The following is an 18,753-nucleotide window of genomic DNA, read 5'->3' on the forward strand; positions in this document are numbered from 1 at the left end:
CTAGACGATCATCCTATAACAGTATCTCTCTTAATCTTGTCTTTGTTTTCAGACAGGCTTGGGAATTTTCAAACAAGATTGATTTTTTTTCATGTTAATGATATGGGCCTTCGAATCTCTGATGTTTTGGCAGAGGGTGCTTCGTCTTTCCAACATCTCTAAACCCCCAAATATTATTTATCATATATCTCTTCTTCCGAGTCCTTCAGGCCAACAGTTTTCCCCTATTTAGGATGGATGAAATTAAATGTAGATGGAGGCTACTCAATTCAACAGTCTGTTATGTGTTATGGTGGAGTTATAGGGGATGAGAATAGAACTTGGGTTTCTAGTTTTTCTAGCTTTGAGGGGGATGGTGATACGCTTCTTGCTGAACTTTTAGCCATCCTAAAAGGACTCACCCTTGCTGTGGACATGAGTATTAGACGGTTGATTTAAGCCTAATTATATTTATTTCGTAGTTTTTAAAGGAAAAATTTAACCTACACGATTAAAAACTTGTGCAAGGTTATACCACCTCCTTTTTACTTGCTACTGCAGGTTCTATTCTATTTTCATTATTTTCAAAAATTAAAATATTGAATATATAAAATAATGAATAGTTAATATATAACATAAAGATTAGTAATTCATTTAAGATTAAACCATCCTAATTGCCCCTAATCTCTCACTCTCCTCTCTCCCTTTCATCTCCTCTCTCTCCACCTAACACCACCACTGGATCATGTACAAGTCCAGAAACAACATAGCCAGAATCATCACTTCATCTTCTTTTTATCATCATCAACAACGTAACTACCCCTTTTCAGTGAACAATTCACAGATGATACTTTGTCTCTCTCACCTGTGAGCTTGTGTGAGCTTGAGTTTAGACAGCACATGTTTCTTCTTAGAACCCTGGCATAGAACCCAGCCATCTACAATTTTCTTAATCATACAGCCACAAACACATGCATCAACAATCATTTTTTTTTTTAGAAACAAACAATATATATTGATAGAAAACCAAAATACAATTAAAAAGAGGTCCAACAACATATACAACAAGGAAATAAAAAGAAAAAGGGGGAAAACAAACCCCATTAACGAAAGAAGAAGCTAAAAAATAAACAGCCCCATTAACGAAAGAAAAACACATCAGCTACCCAGGGAAGACGGAGAGAAGGCAACTCTTCAGCAAAATTGTTGAAATCTTGAATCCTCTTCCTCCAGTTCAGAATATTCCCACCATTTCTCGTCTGATCTGATCTGAAGAATAAATCTGGGTCTACCTCCATCAGATCTGGAACTAGTTTGTTGAGTGGATGAAGAACAAACCAGATTTAAAAGGGGGGGAACCCAGATCGTTCACCACCACCAGCAGATCTGAAACACAGTGATTGAGGAATAAATCTGGGTAAACATGGCCTCCATCACCAAATCGTTCGCCACCACCAGCGAAATTGAAACCTGTCTAGTTAACCCTCACCATATACCCAGATCTTCCAGAAAAACACAAATAATCACCGTAAGCGACCCACCGCAAGCCACCCACGACGAACCGCGCATAATCAAACGAACGACAGTCACGAACAACAAGCAACCTTCGCGCCGTAGATCGAAAAAGAAGAGATTGAGGATGAAGGGGTTCAGCAGATCGGGAATGGGAAGGAACCCTAAGCTTTGGAGTTGAAGATGAAGAAAGTGATGAATCGGTTTGGGGATAATGAATTTGGGAGTGGTGAATTGGGTGATAATTAATTTTTCCCATAACTATAATCATTCACTAACTATTTCCCTAATTATATTATAATTTATTAGATATTTTATTTTTCAAAAATAAGAATTACCTGCTAAACTTCCTATTGCAGATCAAAAAGCACTTGTGTAACCTTACACAAGCTATGCTAAATTCCTCCTCCTCTGTTTTTAAACAGTTGTCAAAAACATAATTGTGTCTAACATGATATATATTTATCTTTTTGTTAAATTCTTTTGATAAACAATATTACCCTAATTGCTTTTGTAATTATTGTTCTTTCTTCTTAGGTACACGTGGAGCTTTTGTACTGTCCTTTTGGCATGGAGGATAGCTTTACCAACCCAATTGCTCCCAACTACTCAGGAGTCCTTTCTGTTACTGTGATATCTGCTGAAAACTTGCCTGCATCACGTTTCATGGGAAACCTTGATGCCTTTGTTGTTCTGACCTTGAGGACAGCAAAATCAAAAGTTAAAATAAAAAACAAAACCAGGGTAAGATTTTGATGTACAAAGATCCAAAAGTAGCATATACTTTATTTGGGAAAATCTAATATGGGAAAAGATTGCTTTGTGCAACTTTGCACAACCTATCAAATTGTCCATTCTACCCTTACTTCAAAAATTAATCTCATATTCATCCTTCCCATCATCTTCAACCCAAAACAACCCAAATTCTTCTTCAACCAGATTATATACACAGATCAGATCTTGTTAATTTCTTCTTATATCCACGGATTTTCTTTCAAATCTGTCAAAATTGCTACCAACCAGACCCAGCCAAAGTCGAAGACAAGTCATCATCAACCCCACCACTTGAGCGCTCCATTTCACCTCCTCCACCGTCGACCTCACTTCGACCCACCAGAACCTCCACTGCCCCCACCTACAAGTCGCAACCCAGCCAACCCACCACCCCCAACCATGAACAAACCCAGAACAAGGGCAGAGGCAAGAGTGGGAGGAAGAAAGAAGATATTGAGAAAGAGAAGGTGAAAGACACGAGCTTGATGGGTCTTCCTTCAGCAAGTTAGAGTTCAGGACGTGAACATGGAAGCAGATTGAAAGGGGAAGCAGATTGATTGAAAGGAACAAAGAGGTCCAACAACCCAGATCTCAAAACCCCAGAACCCAAAAATCCAGATTTCTTCCAACCCTATCTTCTTCTTCTGTCACAAAGCTCTTCAATTTCTCCAAGAGTTTGAGATTTGGGTTGGGATTTTACCTGGTTTAGGGTGGGATGGGTTCAGATTTGATAGTGGTTGTGAGTTTGGGTCGTGGGTCATGGGTGGAGGTTTGGGTGGTGGGGGTGGAGGTTTGGCTGGGTTTCGGGTGGTTGGGGTTGCTGTTGGGGTGGGTTTCATTGGGTGAGTTTGTTGTTCTGCGGGTGCCATGGAATTTTCTTTGATGGTTGTGGCGGTGGGGGCTCTGTGGGTGGTGGTGGTGTTTGGTGGGTTTGGGTGGGATGAATCTGGGTTGAAGATGATGAAGATGATGGGAAGGATGAAGATGGAATTAACTTTTGGAGTAAGGGCAGAAGTGACAATTTCTTAGGTTGTGCAAAGTTGCACAAAGAAATCTTTTCCCATATTAGATGCCTCCTATACTTTATTACCATTTTGAGAATCAGAGATGGGCCTGCTGATGTTATTGTTGATGAACTTTGTTATCTCTTGAGAGATCTTTTTTTTTCTTTGTACTTGGGTAGGTTAGGGGCATTGGGGGAGGATATGTATATGGTGTTTTATAAGTCTATTGCTGCTACCCAATTTTGTGGCTTTATTAATTAATTATCAACATGTTAAGAACTTACTTGACACTGAAAGTTTGTTCTCTGGTTATGAAGCATAACTTGAATCCTAATTGGAAAGAAACATTTGCCTTTGCTGTCGAGGATGGATTACATGATATGGTAATTGTTAAAGTTTGGGACAAGAACACTTTTAGAAAGGTAATAATACATTTTGCATTATATTGAATTGGTTACTTGATTGTCTTTCTTTCGTGTCTTGATGACCTGAAATCAATTGCATTGAACTACAAATTTGGTATATATAACAGTATCAGGTCAACTGAATTGAGGTTAGAATGTATGGGTCTTAACTATTACTACTAAAGTTAGATTGTTGGAATTAGTTGTCAGCAAAATAATTTTGAATCTTCCAAGATTGTGTTTGGATGGAGGATTGTAGAATTCAAGGGATTTTAAATGTTAGGAGAATTTTCTTGATTTTCAAATTCAATTGTTTGGATAAAGTGATGAAATTCTCTCAATTGTAATTTGTAATCTATTTTGTTTGGGTATTGTAATTAAATTTCATGTATTTAATTTTTTATTTAATGACATAATTATTATAACATAAAAATTTCTTTATCTTCCGATGTACCAAAAAAACATAAAAGTTTCTTTTTGATCTTAATTAATATTATTTGAATAATTATAATTAGAAAGCTCGACTTAAAATCCGCTCAGAATCCTATAATCGGCTCAAACCCCTAAAACTGATCCAAAATTCTAAAATCGGCCTTAGATTGGGCCAACCCTGAGTTAAGTGAGACGAGTGAGAAAGAGAGGAGCGATGAAGCGATTCTCACAATTCCATCTAATTTGAGGGGATTCTAATGACCTCATATTTCATTGATTAAAATATTACATTTAAATGTCATTTGAGAATTCCATATATTAAAAATCCAAACATGGTATTTTAATATGAAGAATTTTAAATTTCCTCTAAAATTATATATATTCTCCTAAATATTCCTCCATCTAAACACAACGTTAATTCTTCTAATAATCATTCTAATTCCTAAATAAAAATATTAAATGTTTTTAAGATGTTAAATACTTTTATTTTTTCATTAATTAAATGTTTTTATCATGTATATCCGTATCATATTCTACTAATATTTATTGACAAATGCAACATTTAATACGTTAGCAACTTAAAAGTTGTACTTCTCAAGAAACATTTTCCAATTTTGATTTATTAATCAATGTTCTTAGGGAACTTGTTAGCATTTGTCATATCCAGATTGATGTTTGTCTTTATGTTACCAAAAATTTATTAATTTCCACCATTTGGAGATGTTATATTCAACATACTTTGTTTTAAACACACTGCAAATAAAGTAATAAAGACCAGTAATAAACTATCTCTAACTTAGTTTTCCGGAGTTGATAATTTTTGGTAAATTCTGATTTGTAGGATTATTATATAGGAAGGTGTGTATTGTCGGTTACCAAGGTAATACTGGAGGGGGAATACGAAGAAAGTTTTGAACTAGTTGGTGCGAAATCTGGCTCTTTGAAACTCTATCTCAAGTGGAGGCGCTAAGTAATTGTGGATGGATATCTAGAATTGCGTGTCTATTCATGCACTCGATGATTGTAAAATTTAAATTACGTATCTGTGACCTCCATACTGGTTGATGCAGCATGATACAATTCCAGCTTTTGATTGTTTTTAAAGATATTGAGTTATGTAAGTAATTTGTTTTTGTGTAAGTGCTTATGTGCACCTGAGTAATGGTATGATAAGTTCATAATGCTTTGACAGGACATAAATTTGTTGTGAATTCTTCTGACACTTGTGTGCACATAAAGTTGTGCGACAATGAGTTCATTAGTATTTGCTTCCATGTGGATGATTTGTTGATATCTAGAACTAGTTTGGAAGTGATAAACAAACCAATTGTTTCTATGCTCCAAATTTGAAATGAAAGGTTTAGGGAAGATGATGTGATTTTTGGAATGAAAATAACTATTCAAAAGGCAATACGCATTGGATTTTGAACCATTCTTACTCTCTGGGTGTTTGAAGGTGTTTTGTGAGATGAACTAGGTTTCATATATGACGAGTTGAACTTACAAATGGGTACATGTTTACATTGAAAGAGTTGATGACAATTCTTATTTTTAGCTTTTAAAACTATATATAATATGAGAACAATTTAGTCATGTTTTTTTTTCTATTTTTTGTTTTCAAATTACAGTTTCTATAACGTTGAAAAACATCTCATTTAAATTTTTTTTTTCTACTTTTAAAATTAGTTCTTAATTTTTATTTTACTCAACTATATTGTCAATGTCACCTACATGTGCATCATGTATCTTAATACAGTTACATTAAACAACTTGTAAATTGTTGTCTCATCAAAGTTGGTAACAATAAAATACTACTTTCTAATCAAATTGTCTTTTTCAATCGTTTGGCCCTGTGATTGTATAGAACTAAATGCTTCATTGATTTTGGGATGTAAAATTACCAGCTCACTAGGAAAGGTAAATTTGTTTTTATATTGTGTACATCTTTAAAAAAAATAGTCCTTGTACCCATTCCAACAATAATACTAAATTATCCAGATTATAATCAGGAAAGACTAACCAATATAAACAGACCCCAAAACAGTAAAAAGACAGATTAAAGAGACCACCCGACCATAATCCAACCAGTTGATGGTCCAGTCCTTACAATTCCTTACTGGTGATCTAATGGACTGGATGGAGAATCATTTGCTTCATCCACTTCTTTCTCAACTTTTCTGGATTTTCTACCTCTTTTAGCCTTTTGACCATCACCCTTATCAGCCAAAGCCAATTGTTCTCCAGAATGATTTTTCTTTCTCTTTGCATTGCGCTTCACTGCTTGATTTGGCGCCTTTTTACTCTCAGTTGAACCATTCCTCCACATAGTTTTCTTTCACTAAGCCAGTATCTTCATCCTTGCAAACATCGGCATCTTCACTTAAGACCAATGGTTCTCCATTTTCAACAGCCTTGTTGGTCCCAGTTGAACCACTTAACTCCTCCTCAGAGTTTATTTTTTTCACTGAGCTAGTATCTTCATCCATGCAAGCATCTGCATCTTCACTTGACTCCAATGATTCTCCATTTTCTTCAACCTTGCCTTTGAGTGATTCAATCGCACCCTTCAAATTTATATCAACCTATCAAACAACCACCCACCCAACCAGACAAATTTAAAAACCACAATTTTAAGCTGCAAACCGTAACATCTCAGATATCAAGAGCAAGCCATTACACACCTGAAGGCTCTGAAGATAATCAGAGATGTTAACAGTGCATCCAAGACATTTCATGACAACTTTCTGGGTCTGAAGTGTTCTCCCACCCCTGCTTCTCTCATTCACAGAAGACTTACCATCAAATACACTGTCAAACAAACACTTATCCCAAAAGTTTAAGTTGTTAGGTAAGGGTCACTTTAATGGTTTTATATTATACTCAACACGCCCCCTCACGCAAGAGTCTTTTGGGCTTGAAGCATGGATAAATGCATAGGCCCACCTACCATGTGCTTAATTAAATTCCACTTTTTTAATTAGAAAGTGAGGGTAGCAAGGATCGAACACTAAACCTCTCGGCCATAGCTCTTACCTAACAGCTTAAGCTTTTAGGTATGGGTCACTTTAATGGTTTTATATTATATTCTAACAACTAATACTACAATGTACTTCCTTAACAAGGTATTTATAGTACACTACAACTCTGATCTTACTACTGAGCAAGCTTATACTTTTAAATCAATAATTATTTTTTCACACTCAAAATGAGGTGGAATGAGGTGGAGGAAGAAAGAGATAGGAAGAAAAGAAAAAGTAAGAGTGAGAAAGTATAAGATGTGATAGATGATAAGAGGAGAGAGATAGAAATAAAAATAGGTAGAAATAAAGTGTATAAAAAAAGAGGTGTGTATATATCATTACCCACTTTTAAATAGCATATGCATCAGTATAGCCGAGTACTTGTTAGTAAAGTGAAGTCAAATAAAGTATTTGAAAGAAAACAAGTTGCAAATCTAAGTAGATGATCAAGCTTATCACACCTGACGACTCGAACTGGATAACCTTTCAGACTACTTAACTGAAGTGCCCGATTGTACTTCTCAAATTTTTTATCAAAGAAATGGTTCCTATTTGTGCGCTTATTCCTAGTATCTTTACCACCGCTCAGGGACGGACCCAAGTGTAGACAGCCACACCATATTTTTTTAATTTAGTTTTGTTAATATCGTATATAGCGGCGGTTCTGGATCCGCCACTAAAATTTTTTTGTTAATTTATGGCGACGGCTGAAAGCGCCGCCATAGCTTAATAAGTAAAAAAATCAAAATTCACGCTTAACATCAAATTAGAACGCGGTTTTTCTTTCTTTCTTTCTTCCATTGCTTCTTTTCAGCATTCATGAACTTAAAACCCTTTTCCCCAAAAATTGCCACCAATCTTCACCTTCCTAAATTTCTCAAATTCAAGAGGAAATTCATATTGATTCATTGTCTCTCAGGTAAATCAAGTTTGTAATTCACCTTACTACGCTACCCATAATTCATGTTGGATGATCGTTTCCCTATTTCTATTTTTTTTTTCAAAGATTTTTTTTTGTTTATGAACTTGTTGCACGAGTTGAGTTGAATCGATTTTTTGGGTGTGAATTTTTGCTTGTGAACTCAGCAGATCTGAGTTCTTTGATGGAACCATGTTGGGTTTGGAGCTACCTCCGTTTGTTTTTCCTGTTTTGATTGTTGATTCGTGCCTGCAAATTTTGGAATGTTAAATTAGCAGCATTTTAATGTTTTCTCCCAAAAAAGCAAAATTTGTCCTTTTTACAACACAAATTAGTCTTAACTTTTCATGGTTAAATAAACTTTTGTGCTTTACATGTGAGATTATAGCTACTTTTGCTTGCTATCTAATATAATTTCTCCTTTTTAGTCTATAATTTCTTTTATGTTTAGCCACACCGATATGTAATGTCTGGATCCGCCCCTGCCACCGCTGCACATGAAGAAATGAAAGAGTTAAGACCAGAGACGGATCTATTTAGTGGAGTATGAGGGCAAGTGCCCTCACTTAAATATGAAAAAATACATTAGAAAAAAATTTGAGTAGTAAAAGTATGTGGTTTTTTATGATTCCTTTGATAAAAATTGCCCTCACTTATATTCCACATTGTTAAATGCCCCCACTTGTGTTCTACATTCCTAAATGCCCTCACTTGAGTGGTAAAAGTATGTGGTTTTTTATGACCCATTTGGTAAAAAATGTCTTCACTTGTGTCTCATTTGGTAAAAAAATGTCTTCACTTCTAATATAATATGCTAATTTTCTTATTACGAATTTATATGTATATATCGCCCTCACTACATAAAATTTCTGGATCAGTCACTGGTTAAGACAATACATTCATCACTTGAAAAAAATACAAATTTATGTATGCTTATGTCTAAAATTAATTTTATTCTCTTGCCTTTTTTTTTTTAATTAATCGTCCCACTTGCATGTGGTCCATGCTTACACGTTTGGAGAGCAATTTTTCTCATGAATTGTATGGATGATGATACTCCTACTAATATTAACACGCAAACGGAGACTTAAAACTGAAGTCGTGTTGGAAGTTACTCTCAGTTGCAGCGATGCCGGCGCCGCCATGGTTGATTCTGGGATATTCTACCAGTATTTAGATTTTAGCAGAGCTCCCCCACGTTCAAGAAATGGCTGAACTACTAGCAGGAGCTGCTTTGGGTGCTGTGTTTGGAGAACTGTTGAAGATTGTTTCGGACACAATACCCAGGTGCGTTAACTTCAAAGAAACCTTAGCTCACCTCTCAACCACTCTAACACGATTAGGTCCAAAAATCCAAGAGATACAGAAGCTAAACAATGAGTTGGGTCGCCCCAAAGAGGAGCTTGAGTCGCTGTTAATTAGTACAATGAGAAACGGTAAGCAACTCGTTCTCCAATGTTCACAAACCCGCTTCAAGTATCTGAGTAATCTGACCAGGCCATATTACGAGAGAAAGCTTCAAGCACTGATAAAATCGCTCGAGAGGTTTATCACCATTGATTTGCAAGTTCAGATGGCCATAGATCAAAAAGAATCCTTGCATCTTAACAGAAAAGCCGTGAGTCTTCTCAGAAAATTTTGCAGTGCAAAGGCAAAAGAAAACGCAACAGCTTCATCTTCTCATTCTATGTCTACCCCTGTGCTTGAAGTTGTCAATGAATCAGAACAAGAGGTTATATTTTACTTTTAATTATATGTATTTCTTAGTTTGTAATCCACTTGTCAAAACTCAAAAACATATTTTCATTTGGAGTATATTTGCTTTTCTGCTAAATAGATAAGTGAATTCAGACATGCCATAATTATTATATTGTTCTTTCTTCTTAGGAACAATCAGAGCTTTTGCTATCGGCTCCCAACGACTCAATGACATCCTTGGAAAAAAGTTCAACAAATGGAATAGATGCTAATGCAGTTACACACAAGAAAAAAGAGGTTATTGTTAGAGGAGGATTCCTTTCTGTTACTGTGATATCTGCTGAAAACTTGCCTGCATTGGATTTAATGGGAAAATCTGATCCCTTTGTTGTTCTGACCTTGAGGAAAGCAAAATCAAAAGCCGAAACAATACACAAAACCAAGGTAAGATTTTGATGGACCAAGAACCAAAACTAGCATATACTTTATTGCCATTTTGAGAATTAGAGATGATGAGCCTACATCTGTTATTGTTAATGAACTTTATTATCTCATGCAAGATCTTTTTTTTCTTTGTTATTGGGGTAGGGAAGGATATTTATATAATAAGGCATATTATAAATCTGTTGCTTCTTTCCAATTATGTATCTTTGTTAATTATCAACATGTTATGAACTTAATTGACCCTCAAAGTTTGTTCTCAGGTTGTGAACAACTGCTTGAATCCTTCTTGGAATCAAGCATTTGACTTTGTAGTGGAGGATGGATTACATGATGAGCTAATTGTTGAAGTTTGGGACCACGACACTATTGGAAAGGTGATACATATTGTATTATGTTGAATTAGTTGTTTACAAGATCACCTTCTTTTCATGTCTTGTTGACTTGAATTCAATTGGCACTGAACTTCAAACACAAATTACGTGGAGTGCCGATTTTGTATTAACAGTATCAGAACAGCTGAATGTAGGTTAGGAATCTATGAACGTATGGTTACTCATTGCCCTTTTTGTTCCTTCTAGTATGCACCTTCCATACATGTTCAGCCCTTTTTCTTAAGTCCCTATCAATTGTCATGTCCAAATTGTTGTTTGAATTTATGTTCATTCTCTCTGTAATGCATGCAGGATGATTTTATGGGGAGATGCACATTGTCGCTTAAGAGGGTAATACATGAGGAGGAATACGAAGGACGTTTTAAGCTAGTTTGTGCTGAACGTTTTGGTGCTGAATCTAGCTATTTGAAGTTGCATCTCAAGTGGATGCATCAACCAACTCACAGTGATTCGAACTTTCTACCGTCCTTCAGCAAGTAAGGGCTAAATGAATAATTTTATATTATATTTTAAGACGCTCACTCACGTAAGAGTCTTTTGGGCTTGAAACGTGGACAATGCACATGTCTATCTATCATGGACTTAAATTCAACTTTTTATTAGAAGAATTGAGGGTAGCAGGGATCGAACTATTGACCATTTGGTCATAGTGACTCAGATACCATGTTAAACAACTAATTCTCACAAAAGTTTGGGTAAGGGAAAGGTCAAACGAATTGTTTTATATTATATTCTGATAAAAAAAACTAGTTTCTATTTTGAAATCATAAACAGTTTACTTATTTTAGGGCTTAAATCAATGGAAGATAATACATGTTTATTCTTTCTTAATCTTAGGAAATTAGTTATTTTTTCGAAGATCTATCAGCAAGCTGTATAAAGAAACTCAAAATATGTTGATCCAAATATGCATATAATCGGTTAATTATGTATGTAGTGAGTATCAATGAACTATAAACGAGATTCTGCAACTACTTTCATGATACTGGTTATGGTAATACCAAGTATTTTCTATGAAATAGTGAGTCATAATACACAGACTTTGTATCTGCAACCTTCTTACCTGCAACGGCGACGGCTGTGATGACCATTTCTGACTTGAGTTTGTTTTCTTCCCTCCTTTTCTTTGTTTCGGGTCGTCCTCGTAGCTCCTCTGTTCTATCTTTTATTCTTTTTTGAGGCTGCTTCCTGCTTAAAAATGGCTTCTTAGTCATTCACAGTGGTCCTAGGTCAAATGTTGGTGGTGTACTGGTGTTGGGACTGGTTCTCTGTTTCAGCCTCTTAGCCCATATGTTCTATCTTTTATTATGTTGCTTTATAGGTTGGTGGTGTTTGGACTTTGGAGTGACATTCTTATGAGTTATGAATTGTATTTTATTACTTTTTAGTTCTGAGTATAATTTTTATATGTATGTATATAAATTTATATGCACATAAATATATAAATAGTAAATTTCCTATATCTTCCGCATTAATCTTACGATTATGTGATTTATGATTAATTTCCCCCTCTCCAATTAAGCTCATAATCCTGATTTTGACTACTATGATACTAATCCTTATTTATAGTACTATTAATCCTAATCCAGCTGATTAAGGGTAATTATGAAATGTAATGATATTATGAGACATTTCCTTGATATTCTAGCGGCTCGTTGATCACAAGATTACTTTCACTATCTTAACTGCTTAAAAACAGATTTGTCATTTTGAACCGTACTGTATTTTCTTATTCAGTGATCTGGAGTTAAAGCCTGTTGGGATATTAAAAGTAAAGCTTATGCAAGCAAAGGAATTAACAAATGAGCATACTTTCCGAAAACCGGAACTATTTGTTGTACTCCACATGCAGGCTTCAGGTGAGAAAGGGAAAGAAAGCGAGACAATTGTAAGTTAGTTTCTTTTCCTAGTTGTTTCTTTCTTTCTTTCTCAAGCATTTTTTGGTTCTCAATTGTGGAAGAAATAACACTGATTTTATTTTTTTCTCTCCAGAACAATGATTTAAATCCAATTTGGAATGAAAATTTCGAATTTAGCGTCACAGACGTATCCACTGAACACTTGATGGTTGAAGTTTATGATTCTAACCATTTACGGTCATCTAAATTGATTGGTTGTGCTGAGATACGGCTTAGTGAACTTCAACCTGGTAAAGTAAAATATGTGTGGTCGAAGCTTGAGCCCTTGGAGAACCAAAGAGATAACAAGATTAGAGGGCAGGTGAGAAATCCTATAATATATGGTCAGAAGGGTTTGGTAGGAGAGAAAACGGAAGGAAAGAAAGTTAAAACTCATCTCACCTCTTGTTTGATTGTGTGAAAAGTGAGAGGAAGAGAAATGCATGTTTGTGAAATTTCAAATAGTCTCAACTAAATTTGAAATGTGGTCCTTTTGGCAGAAAGAACTTTTTTTTTACAAATTTATTATATCATCATTGTTGTTATTATTATTACCATTATCTACTAGTATTATTATGAGATCTGAATAAGGCTTTTGTTGTTGTTATATTATAAGATCTGAAATAGGGAGATTGAAGGGTATTATAGAAAGGGAAAAATGGCCAAAGTTCTTTGCAGATTATTGAGTGGAAACAAATCAATGACCAAAATTGAGTATCTTGAGAAGTTCTACATTAACCAGAGATATGACCAAATAAGCATTTATAAAGGTTACAACAACCCTCACCTTTGAGCTAGCTTTTGGAAAGAGTTAGGCCTTGCCTGAATTCTAAGAGTGGATTAATGAAATGGCCAAAATTACAAACAATGAATAGAGTCGTATAGTCTAGAGATAAGGATGTTATAGACATTTGGCTCAAGATCTTTTGTGCTTTTTCTGCCCATTTCATAGTAGAAAATTGGGAGAGGAGGAGGCCTCCAGTAGCCTTCTTCTAGAATATGAGAATATTTTAATTTAGGAAGAAATCAAGGCAGAACAGGAAAATACATTTTCTAAAAGAGGCTTTAGCCCACATTTCGGAATGAGGCATACCAATGATCTTGGAAAATATCTTGGTTTCCCTCTGATTTGTGGGATAGTGACCAAGATGAGTTCCAACTTCATTTTGGACAAGATTAAAATTCATCTCAGCTTGGAAAAAGAACTTGCTTAACAAGGTAGGAAGGGTTTGCTTGGACTAATCTGTTATATCATCTCTTCTGATTTTCACTATGCAGGCCATGTGGATTCCTCAATGCAACTATAAACCCATAGATGCTCATATTTGGAATTTTATTTGGACCTGCTATAATTATGGTCATAGTTGGAATTTAATTTCTTTGGAGAAAGTGTCTAAACCAAAGTATCTTTGTGGTTCTCCTTTGAAAGATTATAAGCTTCAGAATTCTGTTTCCAATTGCTCGAGAAGTTTCTGTCGTGTGCTACAGTATCTTCACCAGGGATTTTCATTACGCCTACAACAAGGCAACTCCTCATTTTGGTTTACAAATTGGTCAGTGTTAGGAGACTATAGGGTTATGTTAAGTGTAGTTAGGAGATAGGGTTATATTAAGATTGGGTTTCTGGTTTTTCTAGCTTTGAGGGGGTTGGTGATATGCTTCTTGCTGAACTTTTAGTCATCCTAAGAGGACTCACCTTGCTGTGGACATGAGAATTAGACGGTTGATTTAAGCCTAATTATATATTTTTTTCATAGTTTTTAAACAGTTGTCAAAAACACAAGTCTATCATGATCAATATATTTGCCTTTCTGTTAAATTTTTCTTGGATAAAAAAATTACCCTAATAAAAAAGTGAACTCAGACACGCCATAATAATTGTTCTTTCTTCTTAGGTACACGTGGAGCTTTTGTACTGTCCTTTAGACAAGCAATTTGCTCCCAACTACTCAGGAGTCCTTTCCGTTACTGTGATATCTGCTGAAGACTTGCCTGCATTGGATTTAATGAGAAAATCTGATCCCTTTGTTGTTCTGACCTTGAGGAAAGCAAAATTAAAAGAAGAAATTAGAAACACAACCAGGGTAAGATTTTGATGTACCAAGATCCAAAAGTAGCATATACTTTAAAACCATTTTGAGAATCAGAGATGGGCCTGTTGCTGTCATTGTTGATGAACTTTATTATCTCTTGAAAGATCTTGTTTTTCTTTGTTCTTGGGGTGGGTTAGGGGCATCGGGGGAGGATATTTATATGGTGTTTTACAAGTCTAGCTGTTGCTACTATCCAATTTTGTGGCTTTATTAATTAATTATCAACATGTTATGAAATATGAACTTACTTGACCCTGAAAGTTTGTTCTCAGGTAGTGAACCAGAGCTTGGATCCTATTTGGAATCAAAAATTTGCCTATGATGTCGAGGATGGATTACATGATATGGTAATTGCTGAAGTTTGGGACAAGGACCCTTTTGGAAAGGTAATAATACATTTTGCATTATGTTGAATTGGTTACTAGATTGTCTTTCTTTCGTGTCTTTGATGACCTGAAGTCTATGGGGACTGAATTATTCTATCCGTTTCTATTTATCTGTCCACTTTGAGAAAAATAATTTGTTACTATTTAACTGTCCATTTAGCATTTCAAGAGAGCATTAAATGATGTTTTTTACAACTAATACCCTTATCAGAACAATAAATGAAGAAAGATACCCCCTCCGTTCCTAAATATAAGACTTATTCCAAAAAATTGCGCTTATTAAGAAAACACTTAATGTGATTAATTAGTGTGTTGGTTTTTTAAAAATATGCACATTCTTCCATATTCATATTCTCTCACTAATAATCATTGCATTCATAGTTAGTTGGAATAGTAGTAATTAATGGTAGGTGGTAACTTTAGAATTGAAAACGTACAATTAATGTGAGAGGTGAATATGGAAGAGTACAAAACATTTGCTAGATTTTTGTAAGAGGTCTTATATTTAGGAATATGAAAATTTTGAAACTAGGTCTTATAATTAGGAACGGAGGGAGTAAAATGCAATCTAAAGGGTAAAATTGAAAAACAAATACTACTTTTATGAAAACCAACAAAATTAATTACATTTCTTAATATGTGTGTTTCTTCTCTTCCCGAACAGTTAAATAGGAACAGAGGGAGTATAAATTTGGTATAATAGTATCAAAACAGCTGAATGGAGGTTAGAATGTATGTGTCTGAACTATCACTAAGTTGGATTGTTGGAATTGGTTGTCATCAAAATAATTTTGAATCCTCTTACTTCTAACTAATCTCGCGTCATGCACAGATGAAATAAGTGTACTCTATCGGCATACATCGTCTTTTCATATTTCCTCTTTCATTTTTCTTTTTTAAATACATATATCACTTATTTAAGTTTTTTTTTCTAATCCTAGTTACATTTTAATTTTCTTTTTTTTCTAATTTGTTATTCTTTGAATCAATATGTCAAAACCATTTTAATCTTCTAGATGTATATACGAAAACATAAAATACAAAATTTTTGAGTTAATTTCTAAATCAATCCTTTAAAACTATTTGATATCAATTTTTTATGGCATATTTGATATCATTCTAAACGTAAGATATTACATTCAATTTTATTTTTAATTTTTTTATATAAAAAATAATCATAATCATTAAAAAAAACTTTATTAGCATACATCTTAATGATATAAAAGCCAAAATTGACTTTTATTAATTATTCTATTGTCATTAAAAACCATTAAATGTCAAATTAATACATTCGTTATTTTTGAAAAAAGACACAATTGACTTTTGTTGATTACTCTAATGTCATTAATAACTATTAAATGTAATATTGATACATTGATTATTTTTGAAAATATTTAATATTTAAATTATTAAAAATTAGAAAATATAGATATGACATCATCTACCTACTAATTATAGTATGAGAATGAATACTTATGAAGAAAGACATAAAATGAGGGGGTGACACTTGTTGAAATTGCCACTTTTTGGTATCGGAAATAGTGTATAGTGTAGGAAATGAATGGTTCAATTACATCATATTAAATTTTTATAATTAGTCTAAAAAATTAAACTTATATTTAATTTATCAAATTTCATTGCTATAAAAAATTGTAAGTTTCTATATTAACTCAATAAATATAGATTTAATAAAATACATTTAACGGTAGAAAAACCACAATTGACTTTTGTTAATCATTCTAATATCATTAATAATCATTAAATATCATATTAATACCGTAGTTATTTTAAAAAAATATGAAATTGTTGAATAGGATAGGATAATCATTCTAATTCCTTACTTCTTCCGTTCCTATTTAACTGCACATTTTGAAGAATTTTTTTGTTCCTATTTAACTGTCCGCTTAGCTTTCAAGAGAGCATTAAATGATATTTTTACAACAAATGCTCTTATCAGTACAATAAATGAGGAGTGATAACACATACTTTAAAGGGTAAAATAGAAAAATAATCCTCACTTTTTCTAAAAAACAACAAAATTAATCACACCCTTAATATGTGTGCCTCCACTCAAAGTGGACAGTTAAATAGGATCGAAGGAAGTAATAAATAGAGAAAAAGTTTGATGCACCGACGATGTAAAGTTTTTTTACACTGTCACCCAATCAGATTTCAGGGATGTGAGAAAATCTCTCTATTCATTTAATTTCATTAATTGACATGTCACATCCTTAAAATCTGATTTGTTGACGGTGTAAAAAAACTTTACACCGTCGGTGCATCAAAATTAAACTCTAATAAATATATTAATGTTTTTTAGATGTTAAATTACTTTTATTTTTTCATTTACTAAGTGTATCTATCATGTACTCCCTTCGTTCCAGAAAATTTGTAGTTTTGGGTATGATTTCAATATTCCAAATAGTTTGTTATTTTAGGATACCAATGAAATTTCCCCCATTTTTTTCTTCTATACCCTTATTTATTAAAGTTTTTCTATCAACTATGTTTATTGCAATTTTTTATATAGTTACCACTATCCTTAGAAATAGAACACCATAAATAAGGGCAATCTAGTCAAATTGTGCTATTAATAATTGATTTCTTACTCTTTGTGTCACAACCTTAAACTACAAACTTTCTAGAACGGAGGGAATATATATGTATTATATGTTGGGTTCTACTAGCATTTATTGACAAATGCAACAATTACTACGTTAGCAACTTAAAAGTTGTACTTTTGAATAAACATTTTCCAGTTTTGATTTATTAATCAATGTTCTAAGGCAACTTGTTAGCATTTGTCATATCCAAATTGATGTTTGTCTTTATGTTCAAAAAATTAATTAATTTCCACCTTTTGGAGATGTTATACTCAAAATACTTTGTCTTAAACACACTGCAAATAGAGTAATAAACTATCTATGACTTAGTTTTCCTAAGTTGATAATTTTTGGTAAATTCTGATTGTTCTCTTTGCAATGCATGCAGGATGATTATATTGGAAGATGCATATTGTCACTTACCAAGGTAATACTAGAGGGGGAATACACAGAAAGTTTTGAACTAGTTGGTGCGCAATCTGGTTCTTTGAAACTCCATCTCAAGTGGAGGCGCTAAGTACTTGTTGGGTCATTATTACTTCAATCTATTCATGCACTCGATGATTGTAAAATTTGAATTGCGTGTCTGTCTATATTGGTAGATTCCGCATGATACAATTCCATCTTTTGATTGTTTCTAAAGATATTGAGTTATGTCAATAATTTGATTTTGTGTATGTGCTTTTTTGCACCTGAGTACGATAAGTTCATAATGCTCTGCCAGGACATGAATTTGTTGTGAATCCTTCTGATAATTGTGTGCACACAGTTGTGTGACAATGAGTTCTTTAGTATTTGCTTCCATGTGGATGATGTGTTGATATCTGGAACTAGTTTGGAAGTGATAAACAAACCAAATTGTTTCTATGTTCCAAATTTGAAATGAAAGGTCTAAGGAAGATGATGTGATTTTCGGAATGAAAATAATTATTTAAAAGGTAATACGCATTGGATTTTGAATCACTTTTACTCTCTGTGAATGTTTGAAGGTGTTTTGTGGTATAAATTGGGTTTCAGATATGACGAGTTGAATTTACAAACATTAAAAGAGTTCATAACAATTCTTATTTTCAGTTTTTAAAACTATATATAATATCATAACAGTTTAGACTTTAGACTTTTTTTTTCCTATTTTTTGTTTTCAAATTACAGTTTTCATAACGTTGAAAAACATCTCATTCAAATATTTTTTTTT

The 18,753-nt window shown here is 33.7% G+C and overlaps 1 protein-coding gene and 1 pseudogene across 1 annotated transcript; both read left to right on the plus strand.

Annotated features, from left to right (window-relative positions):
• Positions 1–1,852: 1,852 nt before the first annotated feature.
• On the plus strand, positions 1,853–5,075 carry LOC130711326 (synaptotagmin-5-like; annotated as a pseudogene).
• A 4,049-nt stretch (positions 5,076–9,124) lies between these two features.
• LOC130711325 (uncharacterized) lies at positions 9,125–18,301 on the plus strand. Its single transcript, XM_057560889.1, has 9 exons — positions 9,125–9,776; positions 9,932–10,186; positions 10,447–10,560; positions 10,870–11,054; positions 12,316–12,466; positions 12,571–12,798; positions 14,372–14,560; positions 14,842–14,955; positions 17,947–18,301. The coding sequence occupies exons 1-9, from the start codon at positions 9,252–9,254 to the stop codon at positions 18,073–18,075; spliced, it is 1,890 nt and encodes a 629-aa protein (XP_057416872.1). The 5' UTR covers positions 9,125–9,251; the 3' UTR covers positions 18,076–18,301.
• Positions 18,302–18,753: the final 452 nt, after the last annotated feature.

The sequence above is a fragment of the Lotus japonicus genome, chromosome 4 (genome assembly GCF_012489685.1).
Source record: "Lotus japonicus ecotype B-129 chromosome 4, LjGifu_v1.2".
Taxonomy (NCBI): domain Eukaryota; kingdom Viridiplantae; phylum Streptophyta; class Magnoliopsida; order Fabales; family Fabaceae; genus Lotus; species Lotus japonicus.

Coding starts and splice junctions, on each gene's coding strand:
- LOC130711325 (XM_057560889.1), top strand. CDS start 9,252: ATGGCTGAACTACTAGCAGGAGCTGCTTTGGGTGCTGTGTTTGGAGAA. Junction 10,561..10,869: donor ACCACGACACTATTGGAAAG/GTGATACATATT, acceptor TAATGCATGCAG/GATGATTTTATGGGGAGATG. Junction 12,799..14,371: donor ATAACAAGATTAGAGGGCAG/GTGAGAAATCCT, acceptor CTTTCTTCTTAG/GTACACGTGGAGCTTTTGTA.